We start from the raw sequence: 15,539 nt of genomic DNA, 5'->3' as shown, positions 1-15,539 counted from the left end.
TTTTCACGCTGAAAGCAATTCTGTTCACAGAAGGGGGGGAAAAATCAATGCTTTTTATTTGGACAAATTAATTTGACTTTGAATCAGATGAAAATTAAAACATGTGAAAGTGAAAACATGTTCTTCATTTGTAGCCACCCAGTGGTCATGTTGTCCTTCTCATCTGTGGATGGGTACAATGTTGCACCTGTTTAAAAAGAAGAAGAAAAAAAAACACCATATTGAAAATCAAGTCCAAGTCCAACAATGTTATTAGGAACATGTATGTTATTCATAGCAATACTTTTTTTTTTCCAGTATATCGATATTGACAACATATTTGATTGTGGTACATTTCTATTATCTATTAAATAAATATGCATTTCTGATATACACATATCTCAGGCATGTTAAAAAAATAATAATAAAAAAAGGTATAAATGTAAGCATCTTCCTCTCACCCCAGTAGGCCTCTCCCTGACCATCTCTGTGGAGTAAGGCCCATTTGGGTTGGCTGGCTGTTTCGTATCACTGTAATGCTTAACGGTTTCTGAGAAAAAGGGAAAAACATCATGTCATGCCAGGCTAATGTGGTAACAACGTATCTGGAAATGTAAGACACAATAAAGTGACAGCTGTCATAATAGGATGATTGCCATACCCCTTCACTATGCTGAACCACAGAAGCAATATTCTGAAGGCTCTGGAAGTTCCTTGTGTTTACAGAACCAAACTCTATGATTTCATCACCAACTTTCAGGCCCTATGGAGAAAAACATCAAGCTGTCACAACCCCAAAACAAAATCATCTATGATGAAAACACGATGTACGTTTGCACATGAAACGTGAATGACACTCTTGTCTCTGATAGCAGGTACTAAGAACCCATGATGATGCAGTAGGGGCCTAGATCAGTGGTAGGGGCACTGTTAACACTTACAGCCTGACAGGCAGGGGAGCCTTGTGTGACAGCATCCACACAGGCGAATGGAGAGGGTAGGGTGACCTCCTGCTCCATGGAATCAGCTTGGGCTTCTGCACTGTCCTGTTCATGCTTGGTCTTCTCTCTAGCATGCAACTTATGCAGTGCTTCTTCAATTTCCACCATGATGGCCTTGTGGTCATTCTGTAGACCTGACACATCAAAAGTAGATAGAGAAAGCATAGAAAATTAAGTTTGTATGTCAACAAGAATGCTGTTGTCACTGAAGGTGTCAAATACTGTATACACTGCAACTGTGGTTGAGTGGTCCCATCTTTACAGCCTATGATCTCATGAACTTGATAATAATGATGAAAGGTTCTTACATGAAATACTGTTCCTTGCCAGTCTGATCTGGTACACATTAACATCTGAACGAGGAAAGCCCTCTTCATCGACCAGAGGGCCCCGCGTTCCTACGCCTTGCTATAAGAGAAAATACAAGATCATTAGATATGAGGTTAGTTTGTACTCACATGACTCACATGCAACACGTAGTGACGTACACATACACAATTACGTGCGTAATTTATGTTGTGCATGTATTATAATTATAATACGGATATTTAGCCAATTTGTAAACTGTTTAAACTAAAGTTAGCTAGCTACCTTAGCTAAACATTGACCAATGACAAACAGATGGTGCCTAGCATCGGCTAGCAAACTAGCCAGCTGGCTCAATACGATTATATATGGCAACGTTTTTAAACACTAACACTAACTTACGTCTTCCAAAACATCGTAGTACGCCTTAATTTGATCTTCAATTTCATCTTTCTTTTTTATGCGAATTTGGACATCTTCCATTGTTATTGTCGAATTTCCATCGTTGTTTTCCTCTGTCATCTTCATCACGTTTACTATCCGGAAGCGCACGGTAGGACTACAAGTACGAGTCCTCGAATAGCAAAAGAATAACTGAAAAGCGAAGTACAAATTCTCTGGGCAAAAACTGAAGCAAAAACAACAAAATAAGGTCAAATATCTCTATCTCTTTATTTCATCTGATTTTGGTTAATTGATGTCCACAACAAAACTGTTGTAATATTTCCATACATTTTGTGAAAGTGTCTGTCCTCACCCAGTATGGGACAATGTTCAATATTTAAAAATAACAAAAACACAAGTTGAATAATTATATTTTAATTACATTTTCTGCAGTACATGATAACATGTCTGATAACACAAATATTATTCATGATATTTGGAAACTCCTAACATGTAAACAAGACCACCCCACTAAGTTAGTGTTAGTAGAATCAGCTTATATCCATAAAAACTCTCAAAAAGACAATGTGTTGAATATAGAGGAGTATAATTAAAGGGTATTTTACACTCATAAATTCTATTAAAATGTATAATTTTCTTCACTATACAGTACTGAATAAAGTTTCTGTTGTGCTATTTTGACTGAACCATCCCTCTACATGGTCCCAAGTTGGCATCATCAATGACATTTCACATTTTATTCCCAACCATGAATTTCACCATGTTGTATGCATAGGCACTTAGGTTTACCATGACTTACTCATCTCGCCTAAAATGAAAATACAGCAATCAAATCTGCTAGCTAGTTGCTTAACGGTTACAAACATGTTAAGACATCTGCCAGTATCTTTCTTTAACTTGTGATGAAAATTAATCAACTTCAATGTGCAGCAAACCATTTCACGCAATATAGAAGTGCAAATTCATCTTACTTAGTGAAGTGAGTTACATACAAACAAATAGTAAAACAACTGTAGAAACGTTTCCTGAACAACGTCAATAATGTAAACAGATGGCACCCAAGTGTAATCTGTGAAACCAAATGCAATACATTGTTTCTTTTATGTGTTACCTACTGTATAGTTTTACTGCAGGAGCTTGCTTGGTTGTGCGTTTGGTGTGTACATTTAGCATTGAGGAATGTTGAGATCAGTTGGTCTTTAGCATCCCAACGAACCAAAAACATTTGCGCAACAATTTGGTACCTTCTCTGTTTCAAATTAAGTTGATTCTACAGCTGACATGTTCCACTCAATACACCTTCAATAAACCTTCACTTAACCTCACAAATGTAGCACAGGAATCAAGGACCAGGATCGAGGGTTTCCACCATGGTACCCAGTTTTAATATGGCTAACATTCAGCCTCTGTTGGACAGGTGTTTTGTACCAGTTCAGACTGTGATTCAACTTCTTCATGTGTCAGAGCCGTCTGGGCCGTTGCCTCATCCACTTGTGCTTGAACAGACTGCACCCACTGATGTAGCTGCTCCTTGAAGGCATTCACTCCTTGGTCCACCTTCTCCTGTCGGCCTTTCAGCTCCTCCAATTGGTCTTGCGTCTCCCTGGCTACCCTTTGCCTCTCACTTCCCTCCTTGGGCATGGAGGGAGCACGCCGGCCCTGCATATGCCCCTCAAACTCCTCTGGGCTTAGGTTGAGTGCAGGCCCATCCAGCTTCTCAATAAAGGCCACTGCGCAAGACTGAGTTAAAAAAGAGACGGCAGAGAATGATCAAATGCAAGTAGTAATCATCATCTGAAACAGTGAAAGACCATGCCCGAGTATTATGAACATACCAAATTGGTAAAGTAGTAGCCACTCTCTCCTGCCATCAGGCTGTGAGGGAGGCCGAAGCGAATCACATACTGCATGTTGGAGTGAAGTCGGGGTGGGTTGGCCTTAAGCACCACGTAAATCAGGCCTGATAGGAAGTCGTCAGCATTCGCTGGCTCACTGTTGGAGGTGGAGAGGGCCTGGAAGATGTTCTGACTGCATTTGGACACGCAGGTAAGCTTATCCTGCGGTGCTCGCTTGGCATCCATCTCAATTATGGCTAGGAGTAGGGTGGTAGGCACAAGGTTAGGAAATAGGTGGTAGGGTAGCTCTAAGATCAAAGTCTTGAAATGCTTGTGCAATAAGTAGGAAAGTAACAATCCCAACTCATTCAATTTCATGCTGGGCCCAAAAACAAAGTCATATCAAAGTAGATAACCTGTAATAGCAGGCAGAAAGGGGTCGCTGACCTCAGCCCTCTCATCAGGAAAAGGCACTCTCAGCATCTGAGGGGTGACCCAGTTGAAGGATCTGTCAAGTTCAATTCAAAGTGGATTGAAACAATTAGTATATTGTTGAAAGATGAGAGAGGGGGGTTGTGGAGGAGGGGGTTTGTGACGATATTTCAGATTGTTTTCAGATAGAGTTATGCATGGATGTAAATCTGACCGTATCCTCCTCTGAAGTGCCAAGTCTTTCTGTTCGTCATCACAACTGTCATGGCAGAAGACCCATTTGTGTAGTCGAGTCATGATCAGCTTCTCTATATGCTCCATCATCTGAGAGACCTGAGCCTCCGAAAGGCCTGCAAATATTAGGCACAGTGAACGGGAGACGTTCTTATTCAGTATTATATGGAGTGCAATAGAGATTGATAGCCACAAGTTGACTATATGATTGTACTGCCAAACAGGACCACAATATTCAAATTAAATGGGGACCAACACAGCAGCTATGAATTTATTTGATTGCTCACTGTTGAAATGCACAGCGATGTTCTGGTAGAAATCTTGTACATGGTCAGACTGCTTCTGCACTGGTAGATCCTGCAACAGAGCAAATCTTATAGGCTGTTTTTCTAATATAACTACAATGATCAAGATGAAGGAAAAAGAGACAGAACTTGACATATAGAGAATACAACTTCAAAAATAAAACAGGAGGTAAAGGCAGAAAACAGGAGAGAATGTATTCTACAGAGAGCGAGATAATGATACGATGATATCTGAGAGGAAGGAAAGAACAGAGGGGGAAATTACATGGTAAGCCTCCATGGTATTGAGGAAGGCGGTGCAGCGGGACTGCAGGCGCTGCGAGGAAGGTTTACGTAGCAGCTTTAGGAAACTAGTGAAGTCCCCAGGCTCAAGGCTCTGGTAGGACTTTAGGGCAGCTGCCTGGCCCTCTGATGACTCTGCAAGGCCAAAGAGGAGGAGGCTTCAGATAACAGTCATTATCTTATTGACAACATACAGATGTATTGTCGCTCTTGATTACCTCCTTCTGTTATACTATAATCTTACAAAAGAAGCAATATTGCATTATTACTTAATATGCACTTATGAGAAGGCTGGTATAACTGTGTTACATTTACTATAAGTGGGTCTGCAGAGTTAGTGACTGAATTAAGAGTAAGCTGAGGGAACCACCTGTGTGTTTAGGAGGGGAAGGCCCACCCCAGAAGAGTCTCCTCATTGTGTTAACTCTGCGACCCTTCTCCATATTCTTCTTTTCCTCGAATTTAGAGAAGGTAGGGGGAGATCCTCCATCATTTTGGGGGCTGACACATGGAACAATGCAAAAGTAATTTCAATAATTGCCAATTGAACAGATTATTATTTTTTAAATTGTGAATTAACAAATTTATGAATGACATAAAATTCTACCCCGTGTGTTGCCTGTCATCCTCTGCTTTGCGGGTTCGGTCTCGCCAACACTTTGAGCAGAAGCCCTGCCATGCGGGGTTACCATAGTAACCACAGGCATCCTTGCATAGGAGCTCTGCCTGAGTAACTCTGATCATAGTCCAGCTCTCTGCCTCCCTCCTACTGGGGACATAACAGGTACATGGTCAAGGCTTGGCCTCCCTCCTACTGGGGACAGAACAGGTACATAGTCAAGCTCTCTGCCTCCCTCCTACTGGGGACATAACAGGTACATGGTCAAGGCTTGGCCTCCCTCCTACTGGGGACATAACAGGTACATAGTCAAGCTCTCTGCCTCCCTCCTACTGGGGATAGAACAGGTACATGGTCAAGCTCTCTGCCTCCCTCCTACTGGGGACAGAACAGGTACATGGTCAAGCTCTCTGCCTCCCTCCTACTGGGGACAGAACAGGTACATGGTCAAGCTCTCTGCCTCCCTCCTACTGGGGACATAACAGGTACATGGTCAAGCTCTCTGCCTCCCTCCTACTGGGGACAGAACAGGTACATAGTCCAGCTCTCTGCCTCCCTCCTACTGGGGACAGAACAGGTACATGGTCAAGCTCTCTGCCTCCCTCCTACTGGGGACATAACAGGTACATAGTCCAGCTCTCTGCCTCCCTCCTACTGGGGACATAACAGGTACATGGTAGAGTTAACCTACATAACAGGTACATAGTAGAGTTAACCTACATAACAGGTACATGGTAGAGTTAACCTACATAACAGGTACATAGTAGAGTTAACCTACATAACAGGTACATGGTAGAGTTAACCTACATAACAGGTACATGGTAGAGTTAACCTACAGAACAGGTACATGGTAGAGTAACTGGACTTTAAACTCATGGACGATCATGCAGAGAAACACCAATGCAAACTTTCCATACAAACATTGGTGGCAACACATTTTTGTTCACTTGACTGTCCAATTGTAGGCCATTTATTATTGTGGTATATTAGTTGTATATGAACACACAGCTTTGATTATCATACATTAATCATGAGTTTTTACAGCTAAAAATAGTTCCAACAGTTTTCGGTCAACAAATTGATTTCCTACCAACTTTTGAGTCAAAACAACAACTTTGCTCTCGAGATCTATTTCGTGTTAGGCTAACTGGCATTAACTAACTACATAGGCTGTGAATACATAAGTATTATTGTGACAGATGAAGTACCTCTATGGAGCTATGCTATACTTGTTGCCATGCATTATATACTTTAGCCAGCTAGCATCTAGCTAACGTTACGTCGTTGATTTAGCTCGTTACAGCTCGCCTAGTTTGAGCCGAGGGGACAATTCAAAAGGAATTCCACAAAGTGTGTAGTTACTCAGTTTGGATAAACTTTTCATATATGTAGAATAGCACAATCCTATTAAAACAATGCTGTCAAGTCAAGATTTTACCCACCAGGAAGCAACAAACTAGTCAACTTACTTGCTTCCCTCCTGAGGATCAGCTGCTTCTTTGACACGGTGACACCGGAACAGCTTTCAACTTTGAACTGTTATTTATTTATTTATTTGTTTATTTATTATGATTATGTACATCGTCCTAGTAATTATCAAGAAAGACACAAATTCCAAAATACATAGGCTATTGATATATATATATATATATATATATATATATATATATATATATATATACAGACAATCTGGTGATATTATATCAGCAATGCAATTGGAGGCAAACTTTATTCATGAAAATAGCTGTATTTAAAAGTATAAAAAAGTATACACAAAATATGGTGCAGATTGGCTACAAGATCTATAAAACGTCTGAGTGAAGCTAACAAATATTTTACTACAGTATAACCCAATGTTGCCTCAGACACCTTTCTAAAGCCAAAGATGCCTGCTGTTTTAACATACTTGACCTGTTCATTACAAGTAAAACAGTGATAATATACTGTTCTTCAAATTCGTACACAGAAATCCTTTCAACCTTTCAATTACAATTTTCCAGAAAGCCTACAATAATTAGCATGTTACATTGATGGCTTGAGTTTCTTCTTCTTTGACTTCACCATCTGAGGCAGAGGGATTTTAAAGGCAGTCCTGCAAGGAAAAGTGTCGCAATGATTTACATATTTACGTCACGATTAGATTTACATAAGATACATTTACATTGCTTTTTTATCTAAGCAATTTGCATTGCTTCGAATAATTTCTATACTCACTCGCAAGTTGTGCAGATGGGGCTGAAGTTGCAGAATACTTAAAGGGAACAAGCAGAGAACAGTCAGACAATTATGTTATTGATTAAGGGTCTTAACAATAATAACTACATATATTTTGAAAGAAGGAAACAATTAACTCTCTTCTCCATCCAGTTATTCAAATAATTATAACTAGAATGTATCATTGTAGTTTCAGCATGTCTGCATTTTTAGACTCACTTGACAAACACACTGAACACACATAACCAATCTCAATGAGGTTTCGGTGGCAAAAGCACGCTGCTCGGTAGTCCACGTGCACAGGTGGTGGCAGCACCAGCTGGGAGCGTTGTTCTGAGTCTGGCAGGAATACCCACTGCCCAGGAAACATAAAATACAATAAACAAAACCATTCTTGTACAGAGATTAAAGCAACAATTATATCTGTGTGTAGTATTTTTGTCCTTACCAGAAGGTATTGTGCCAGGGCAATCTTCTGTGGTATCTTTAAGTATAATCCCCCAGTTATGTCACAAGCCTAATGAGAAAAAAAATCATGAGCTGTATGTGATGTTTTAAGAAGTTCAATGCATTTATGTCTGTAAATGATCATTTGGCACATTTCTATTGAGTCACTGTACAGATATTGCACATATCCAGACTTATAGTTGTATATGATACTGTATGTCTTAAAATACAAACACCTGTTGAAGAAGACCTGACTCTGAGTCCAACACACAGGCATCAATTAGGATGTTCTGAAATTGGAAAAATAGGCACAAATGAAGTCCAATTAATCAATACAACATGTTGAAGGTAGAGATGGTAGCTAATGTGAAAACATTGTACCTGCTTCTGGGCAGCAAAGATCACATTCATGAAGTTCATGTACTGCAGGGCACAGTCCTCTGCTGCCTTTATTACCTTTACAGCAAAACACCAAACAAACATTCTAATCACATTAATCAAATCAGTGCCTTTATGAGACAAAACGCAGATGAGGACTTACCAATATCCTTGATTTCATATCTTGCCCAGCTGAAAAAGGAAAGAAAAACATCATCTAAATCATCATTCTAAGATTAAATTGAATTGTGTTTTTAACACTGAGTAGAAATGACCCCCAAAAACTACCTTCGAGCTCCTTTGTGACTCTGTGGATATCTGAACAATTCAAGTAAAAGAAATACCAGCAAACGTCCTGTTTGAAATGAAAATGTGAAGTGGAGCATCCATGATTCATTATTAATCATTTTCATATGTAATCAAATTGTATAACAACCTAAAGCAAGCCAAGCACTGCTCTGATTAACGACCTGACATGGAAAGGATACAGCAGAGCGCTTTGGCAAGGGATCCAGCCAGTAAAGTCTCTGTTTGTCCCCTCACTTCAGCTGTAAAACCATGACAGAAAAAGTTATCAGGAGGAGCAGCTGTAGAATTAATGTCATTTTTAAAAAAAATTACAAGCAGGAGGTACTCCCCTACACTAGTACAGCATTTAGTCTCATATCATTTTGAGACATCTTTCCAAAACAATAAACGGGCCATTCACTTTTTGTCCTCTACAGTTATACACAGATATCAATTATTATACATCAACACTCTATCGAAGTCTATTTCTCACTGCTACTCACTTCTCAATATGAGATTCCTGATCTCTTCAGCAACAAGGTCATTGGCAACCGTCAAGAGCTCATATTTGCCATCCCCACTAGTGGATGTGGCATCATCTCCAGTGCCATTCCCAGCTTTCCAGTGCTTAGATGGGTACAGAAAGTGACTGCAGCATGTGACAAGGGAGATGAAAGATGTGCACATATTGATCACATATTGAACACATATTGAACAAGCATTTGAGAGCATGCAGTTTTTCAACCGATATGTGACAGGGTTGATTACCTTTCTTGACAATGGCTGGCAATAATGGCTAACTTGTTGGTCCTGGTCATGACCAAGTGAGAGTTACCCATCACCATGACAGCATCCAGACACTTGGACAGGGTGAACTAAGAGGATGGACAGAAGAAGAAGAAGAAACTAAGCATGACTCTCAAATACCATAGTGGTGGCAGACTGGGTATTTAAGGAAAGGCACAAATAGAGTAACTGAGAGTAGCCTACCTCGGGGTCCCGTTGAGCTTGCTGGCCCCACCATATGGGATTAACATCCACAACAATGACCAGGAGACTGACTTCATCCTCTGCAGACAAAGCAAACAATAAATAAAAGCTAATTATTTAGAAGAACTGGCTACATACATGACATAGATATGATAAATGTTCTCATGACTACACACACGTGAGTGTATCACATCAATCCTCATGACTTTAGCTATGTCACTGTAATGACTACTGCTTGCTAAAAAGTGTGCTCTAGTCTTGGCTAACACACATAGCTAAGCTAGATATGAGTTCATCTCCTTATAAAACGAGTTGAAGTCAAAACTATTACGGTAGGCCAATATGTTCATTCAACACAAATCATATATTTCTGTACATGTTTATCGCGCATATTGTTGTTGAATCCCTTACCCGATGCTGCCATCACAACATAACTGGCTAACTAGCTAACACTCAACTAATGCTCCGCCCATTTCTCTTTAATGATGGTGCGTTCGGTTCCTTTTAGGAAAGTCGGTGGTACGAGTTCACGGATGTTCACGGATGTTGAGTTCACAAAAAAAGATAATTCTGATCCAGATTACATTTTTTTTTTTTTTTTTACAACTGGGCCCTGGAGGGTATTCCATCAATGTCACTAAAGGAAAATCCAGGCTTATTTTAATACATTTTGATTTTGTGAGACTTGGCCTGGATTTTCCTTTAGCAACATTGATTGACCCCCCTGCTCCTCACATCCAAGGCCCTACATGGCTCTGCCCCAGCCTGTCTGTCTGTCTGTCTGTCTGTCTGTCTGAGCTCCTCATACTGCTCCACCTGCACCCTCCACACTGCTGACTCTGACCGAGTCCTCACTGTCCCCTGAACCAAACTCTGCACTATGGGTGACAAAGCTTTCGCATCTGCTGCTCCTGCTACTGTGGAATGCTCTCTCCCACAATGTCAGACCTGCTGACAGTGTTGACTCTTTTAAGACCTTGCTAAAAACCCGCCTGTTCAGGCAGGCATTTCATGTATAGTGCTCTATGTTATGTATGTGTGACTGTCCTCCTATATTTTTATTTTCATATGTTTGACATGTAAAGTGCTTAGAGTCCATGAGAAAGCTCTCTATAAATGTAATGTATTATTATTATTGTTGTTGTTGTTGTTGTTGATAACAATTACACCTGGGGGGTATTCCATCAATGTCACTAAAGGAAAATCCAGGTTTATTTTGACAAGTCTTGCGAATAAGGCTGGATTTTGGGATAAATCTCACAGGATTTATCAAAATAAGCCTGGGTTGTCCTTTAGCGACGTTGATGGAATACCCCCCAGGTGTAATTGTTATCAATTTTGTAGTTGTTGTAGTTGTTTGTAGTTGTTGTTAACGGTGTTTATAGAATGCAAATTATATATATTTTTAAATTGGTTTTTAAACAAAGTTTAAAAAAAATACATATACATATAAAAATATATACATATACACAATAATACACAGAGTGATATACACAAATATCACAGATGACTCCCCACCCTAAAGAAAAAATAATTAAAGAACATTTTTAAATACATTTAACAACAAATGGTACTCTTGAAAAGAACCTATACAATACAGAGAATAAATAGATTGAAGTGTACTTTAAATCGGTATTACAAAAGTCAGGCCATATGACACTATATAAAAGGGGGGGAGGGGGGAGCACATAACAACCATGACATGGATGATAGGAGAGATTATAATCCTGCGGGCAATCAATGAGGCAAAGGACACACCTTTAGCCTGTTTCCTGGTCAAGACCAGAACATATAGGTCAAATCCCCGGATATATTTTGGACATGCACATTATATCTAATTGGTTGAAGAGTTGTTCCCACTTCAAAAGCACTTGAATGTCGGAGTACTGATTTCGCTAGTTCCCAAGAACCAAACGAACGTACCATGAGACCGAGGAACCAACCAATGAGAGATGGGAGGCACGTCATCAAGAGGCGACATTCATCCTCAGTCAATGCAACAACATGAGTGAAATATTAGCTTTTCAATTTCAATCCGTGGCTTGCTACATCTTAAGATATTATTAACAGAGGAAATTCAATCGACACAAATTAACTGTTTTAAACCAATTCAAAGCGTAAAAGCAGTAATCGAAAGCCCACCAGAGGAAAAACGTGGCTCCAGCTGTCGAACGTTCACTAGCTGTCAAGCATTGTCAAGGCCAGCTGTAACCAGCACTAGAAAGTTGCATTCGAAAATATATTGTCTGCTGAGTACCAATTTCTTCGACAGAATGGACAAAGATGGTAAGATGAAATTTTGCTTTGTTTTTTTTCAATGTGTGATATTGTGTGATATTCACAGCAGGGCGATGACAAAGAGAACGTCTGAGAGAGTGTATTTGTTTCCATGCATTATCTCTATAAATATAATTGTATGCATCTATCCATATATCATAACATCCTATAGGATGATAGAGAAAATTGGCTTCCATGACGAGTCTATCTATATAGTTATTATTCATTACAGTTATTATGTACATATATGATATCAGATATCACGTGTCTGTCTTCCCATTCGACTTTGACAACTCTCAACTCTCCATACAGAACTGGTGGAGTACTTCAGGACTCAGATGATGCAGGACCCTGAGGTTGCCTCGGCTGTGGCTGCAATCCGCACTCTCCTGGAGTTCCTGAAAAGAGATCAAAGTCAGAGACTGCCTTGAGGAGGAGGCCTTCATTTTTCATCCATGTTACACTAATATGTGGTGACAGGCTTTATAGCAAGTTTATATAACTAATCAAAAGTCTGATCTTTTGCCTGATGTTTTAAAAATTCTCAGAGCATTTTGCTCATCAGTGATGAAGAGTTGGCACTGTATTGGTAGAGGGCTTGTACTGTTAATAAACAGAGCGGAATAAGGCTATTGATTATTATTATTATTGAATTTCTGTGTTTCTGAGCAGGTGAGACCATCCTGGGCCTGAGAGAGAACCTGACCCAGACCATCGGGTGTCTGGAGGAGGTTGACTCTTCTGTGGCTGTGTCATCTGGTGGTGAACTATTCCTCCGCTTCATTAGCCTTACATCACTGGAGCACCCAGTAAGTATAGGCCCTTACCTATCATATCCCCCTCGGTGTAGCAAACATACTCCTACCCACCTTGACACCATTATGTCATACTTATGCAGTAATTATGCTTGAGTACGACACACCAGCATTGTTTGAGGTTTTACACTTAAGTATTCAAATTAATTGCTTCTCTCTGTCCTCCGAACAGGATCTCTCTCAATGCAAGAAAGTGATGGTAGAAAGAGGGGAGCTTTTTCTTAAGAAAATATCCCTTTCCAGGAGTAAAGTAGCAAAACTCTGCCATACCTTCATTAAAGACGGAGCTGTAAGTGCATAACATTTCATGGAAGAGTTAATCATGGGAGATCCAGCTCTTTAAAATGTATGCTTAAATACTTGAATATGTTAGTAATGTCCCTTGCTTTCCCAAACCCCTGAACTGTGACACCAATGGTGATTATCCCTCTGAACTCCCCAATTTTCCATTCACAGAAAATACTGACACACTCGTCCTCCAGAGTGGTTTTACGAGTCCTGGAAAGTGCGGCAGCCGACAAAAAACGCTTCACTGTCTATGTCACTGAGTCACAACCAGACTCAGCAGGGTGTGTGCTCAACACTCACACTCATATCAAAATAAGTAAATTAACCCAAGAGCAACTTGAAGGACTCTTAACAAGTCTAAACATTTGCTTCTTTCCAGACAAAACATGGCTGACAAATTGCGGAAACTGAATATTCCCGTCACAGTGGTTCTCGATGCTGCAGTGGGGTAAATATTAAATCAATCTGTATGATTACTCAAATTACATAATTCATATTGAGGCAGGCCAGCTCAATCAATCCATGCATAACATAAAGCACATGCCATTTAGTAGATGCCTTTATCCAAAGCAACTTCCAATACAGTGTGTGCATACAGTACCATACATTTTGTACACACGGTCCCAGCAGGAATCTATATGCACCTTAAAGAACAACAAAAAAAGTGATGCATGTTTTGCTTATGCCCACCTTTGATTGGTACAGGTATTATGAAGGAAGCAGGGAATTGAAGTCTTGTCTCTTATGCCGTTTGATATAGGTACATCATGGAAAAGGTGGACCTGGTGATTGTGGGTGCAGAAGGAGTGGTGGAAAGTGGTGGCATTATCAACAAGGTAGATTTGTTTGCACGTTCATGTGAGTGCCACTCAGCTTGGGTCAGCGACAGTAATGATATTGTCAATTTTAGAATGGTGCTGCCTCAGTTAACCAATCACAAATGTGTAGGGGGTGCTACAGAGTGGTTTCCCACCTTCCCGCTAAACATACTCACCGGCCACTTTATTAGGTACACTTTTTCAACTGCACGTTAACGCAAATATCTAATCAGTCAATCATGTGGCAGCAACTCAATGCATTTAGTCATGTAGACATGGTCAAGACGATTTGCTGGAGTTCAAACCAAGCGTCAGAATGGGAAAAAGTTGATTTAAGTGACTTTGAACATGCCATGGGTGTTTGTGCAAGACGGGCTGTTTTGAGTATTTCAGAAAGTGCTGATCTACTGGGATTTTCCCAAACAACCATCTCTAGGGGTAACAGAGAATGGTCAGAAAAATAGAAGATATCCAGTGGGCGGCGGTTCTCTGGGCGAAAATGGTGGTGGTGGTGTAGGGGGATATTTTCTTGGCACAAATCTTCAGCAACTGTGTGATTTTATAATGTCAACATGGACCAAAATCTCTGAGGAATGTTTCCAGCACCTTGTTGAATCTATGCCACAAAGAATAAAGGCAATTCTGGAGGCAAAAAAGGGGGTCCAACCCGGTACTAGAAAGGTGTACCTAATAAAGTGGCCGGTGAGTGTATACACGTGTAGCGAGCGTGGAGGAGAAACTCTTCTGTTACCCCTCAGCTCTCGGTTGAGTGAACCCAGTGTCTGCATTATAGCTTGCTTGTCCGTAGCGGTATTTAGGGTCAAACCTTTTCTTTTTTGTTGTATTCTCATTATAAATGATTGCATGTGCCTTCATGCTACTCAAATGTCTTGAACGTTTTTGATTTTGATTTTAGTATCTTTATTGGGTGGCACATAATACTTATGTCTTGCAATCCACCTGACACAGATCGGCACCTATCAACTGGCTGTATGCTCCAAGGCACATAACAAACCTTTCTACGTTGTGGCAGAGAGTTTCAAATTTGTCCGACTCTACCCTTTAAACCAGCAAGATGTTCCTGACCGTTTTAAGGTAACAGCACTTATGCATGACGTACACTTTATCACTGTAGCTTTTGTTTACCATATATACGTGTATATATATATGTGTGTGTGTGTGTGTGCTTACTATTGGCCTCTGTGCTTCATGCATCTCAGTACAAAGCAGACACGCTGAAGGCAGTGGAAGACCTAGCAGAAGAACACCCCATGATTGACTACACACCACCATCTCTCATCACACTTCTCTTCACAGACCTGGGGGTCCTCACTCCCTCAGCTGTTAGTGATGAACTTATTAAGCTGTACTTGTAAGCTACCACTGGAACACTCACAATAAACATGGATGAACCTATTGCATATATGAACAAGTCAAGTCACCCATCAAAATGCTTGTTATTAGGATTTTATAATGTCACTGGATTTGAAGATGAGTTACCTGTAACTAGACAAAGCAGATTTTTACTTTTAGTGTGGTGTGCTGATAAGACCCCATTGCCCCCCAAACTTGCTTTACTGGAATGAAATATTCACACTTCCAATATAAAGGTCAGTTTAACTTGCT

The 15,539-nt window shown here is 40.3% G+C and overlaps 4 protein-coding genes across 4 annotated transcripts; 1 reads left to right on the top strand and 3 right to left on the bottom strand.

Moving 5' to 3' along the window:
• Positions 1-13: 13 nt before the first annotated feature.
• On the bottom strand, positions 14-1,829 carry psmd9 (proteasome 26S subunit, non-ATPase 9). Its single transcript, XM_080531032.1, has 6 exons — positions 1,689-1,829; positions 1,289-1,388; positions 921-1,114; positions 641-742; positions 441-529; positions 14-187 (listed from the first exon to the last, which is right to left on the bottom strand). Exons 1-6 carry the CDS (start codon positions 1,812-1,814, stop codon positions 160-162), a joined length of 639 nt encoding a protein of 212 aa, XP_080387158.1. The 5' UTR covers positions 1,815-1,829; the 3' UTR covers positions 14-159.
• Positions 1,830-2,082: 253 nt separating this feature from the next.
• On the bottom strand, positions 2,083-6,872 carry LOC308159310 (rab5 GDP/GTP exchange factor-like). The gene is made up of 9 exons (XM_080533075.1): positions 6,868-6,872; positions 5,387-5,548; positions 5,150-5,280; positions 4,763-4,914; positions 4,480-4,549; positions 4,173-4,308; positions 3,943-4,034; positions 3,527-3,783; positions 2,083-3,431 (listed from the first exon to the last, which is right to left on the bottom strand). Exons 2-9 carry the CDS (start codon positions 5,521-5,523, stop codon positions 3,084-3,086), a joined length of 1,323 nt encoding a protein of 440 aa, XP_080389201.1. The 5' UTR covers positions 5,524-5,548; positions 6,868-6,872; the 3' UTR covers positions 2,083-3,083.
• Positions 6,873-7,077: 205 nt separating this feature from the next.
• Positions 7,078-10,179, bottom strand: gtf2h3 (general transcription factor IIH, polypeptide 3). The gene is made up of 13 exons (XM_080530819.1): positions 10,127-10,179; positions 9,716-9,795; positions 9,494-9,600; positions 9,229-9,374; positions 8,926-8,985; positions 8,726-8,755; positions 8,601-8,629; positions 8,441-8,515; positions 8,296-8,349; positions 8,061-8,129; positions 7,832-7,967; positions 7,613-7,649; positions 7,078-7,490 (listed from the first exon to the last, which is right to left on the bottom strand). The coding sequence occupies exons 1-13, from the start codon at positions 10,137-10,139 to the stop codon at positions 7,421-7,423; spliced, it is 906 nt and encodes a 301-aa protein (XP_080386945.1). The 5' UTR covers positions 10,140-10,179; the 3' UTR covers positions 7,078-7,420.
• Positions 10,180-11,723: 1,544 nt separating this feature from the next.
• On the top strand, positions 11,724-15,503 carry eif2b1 (eukaryotic translation initiation factor 2B, subunit 1 alpha). Its single transcript, XM_080531152.1, has 9 exons — positions 11,724-12,001; positions 12,305-12,406; positions 12,665-12,801; positions 12,980-13,096; positions 13,264-13,376; positions 13,475-13,543; positions 13,856-13,931; positions 14,883-15,008; positions 15,134-15,503. Exons 1-9 carry the CDS (start codon positions 11,989-11,991, stop codon positions 15,287-15,289), a joined length of 909 nt encoding a protein of 302 aa, XP_080387278.1. The 5' UTR covers positions 11,724-11,988; the 3' UTR covers positions 15,290-15,503.
• The last annotated feature ends 36 nt before the right edge of the window (positions 15,504-15,539 follow it).

This window comes from Nansenia antarctica, assembly GCF_963989245.1.
Source record: "Nansenia antarctica genome assembly, chromosome: 5".
NCBI lineage: Eukaryota > Metazoa > Chordata > Actinopteri > Argentiniformes > Microstomatidae > Nansenia > Nansenia antarctica.
This window is presented reverse-complemented; position numbering and strand designations above follow the sequence as displayed.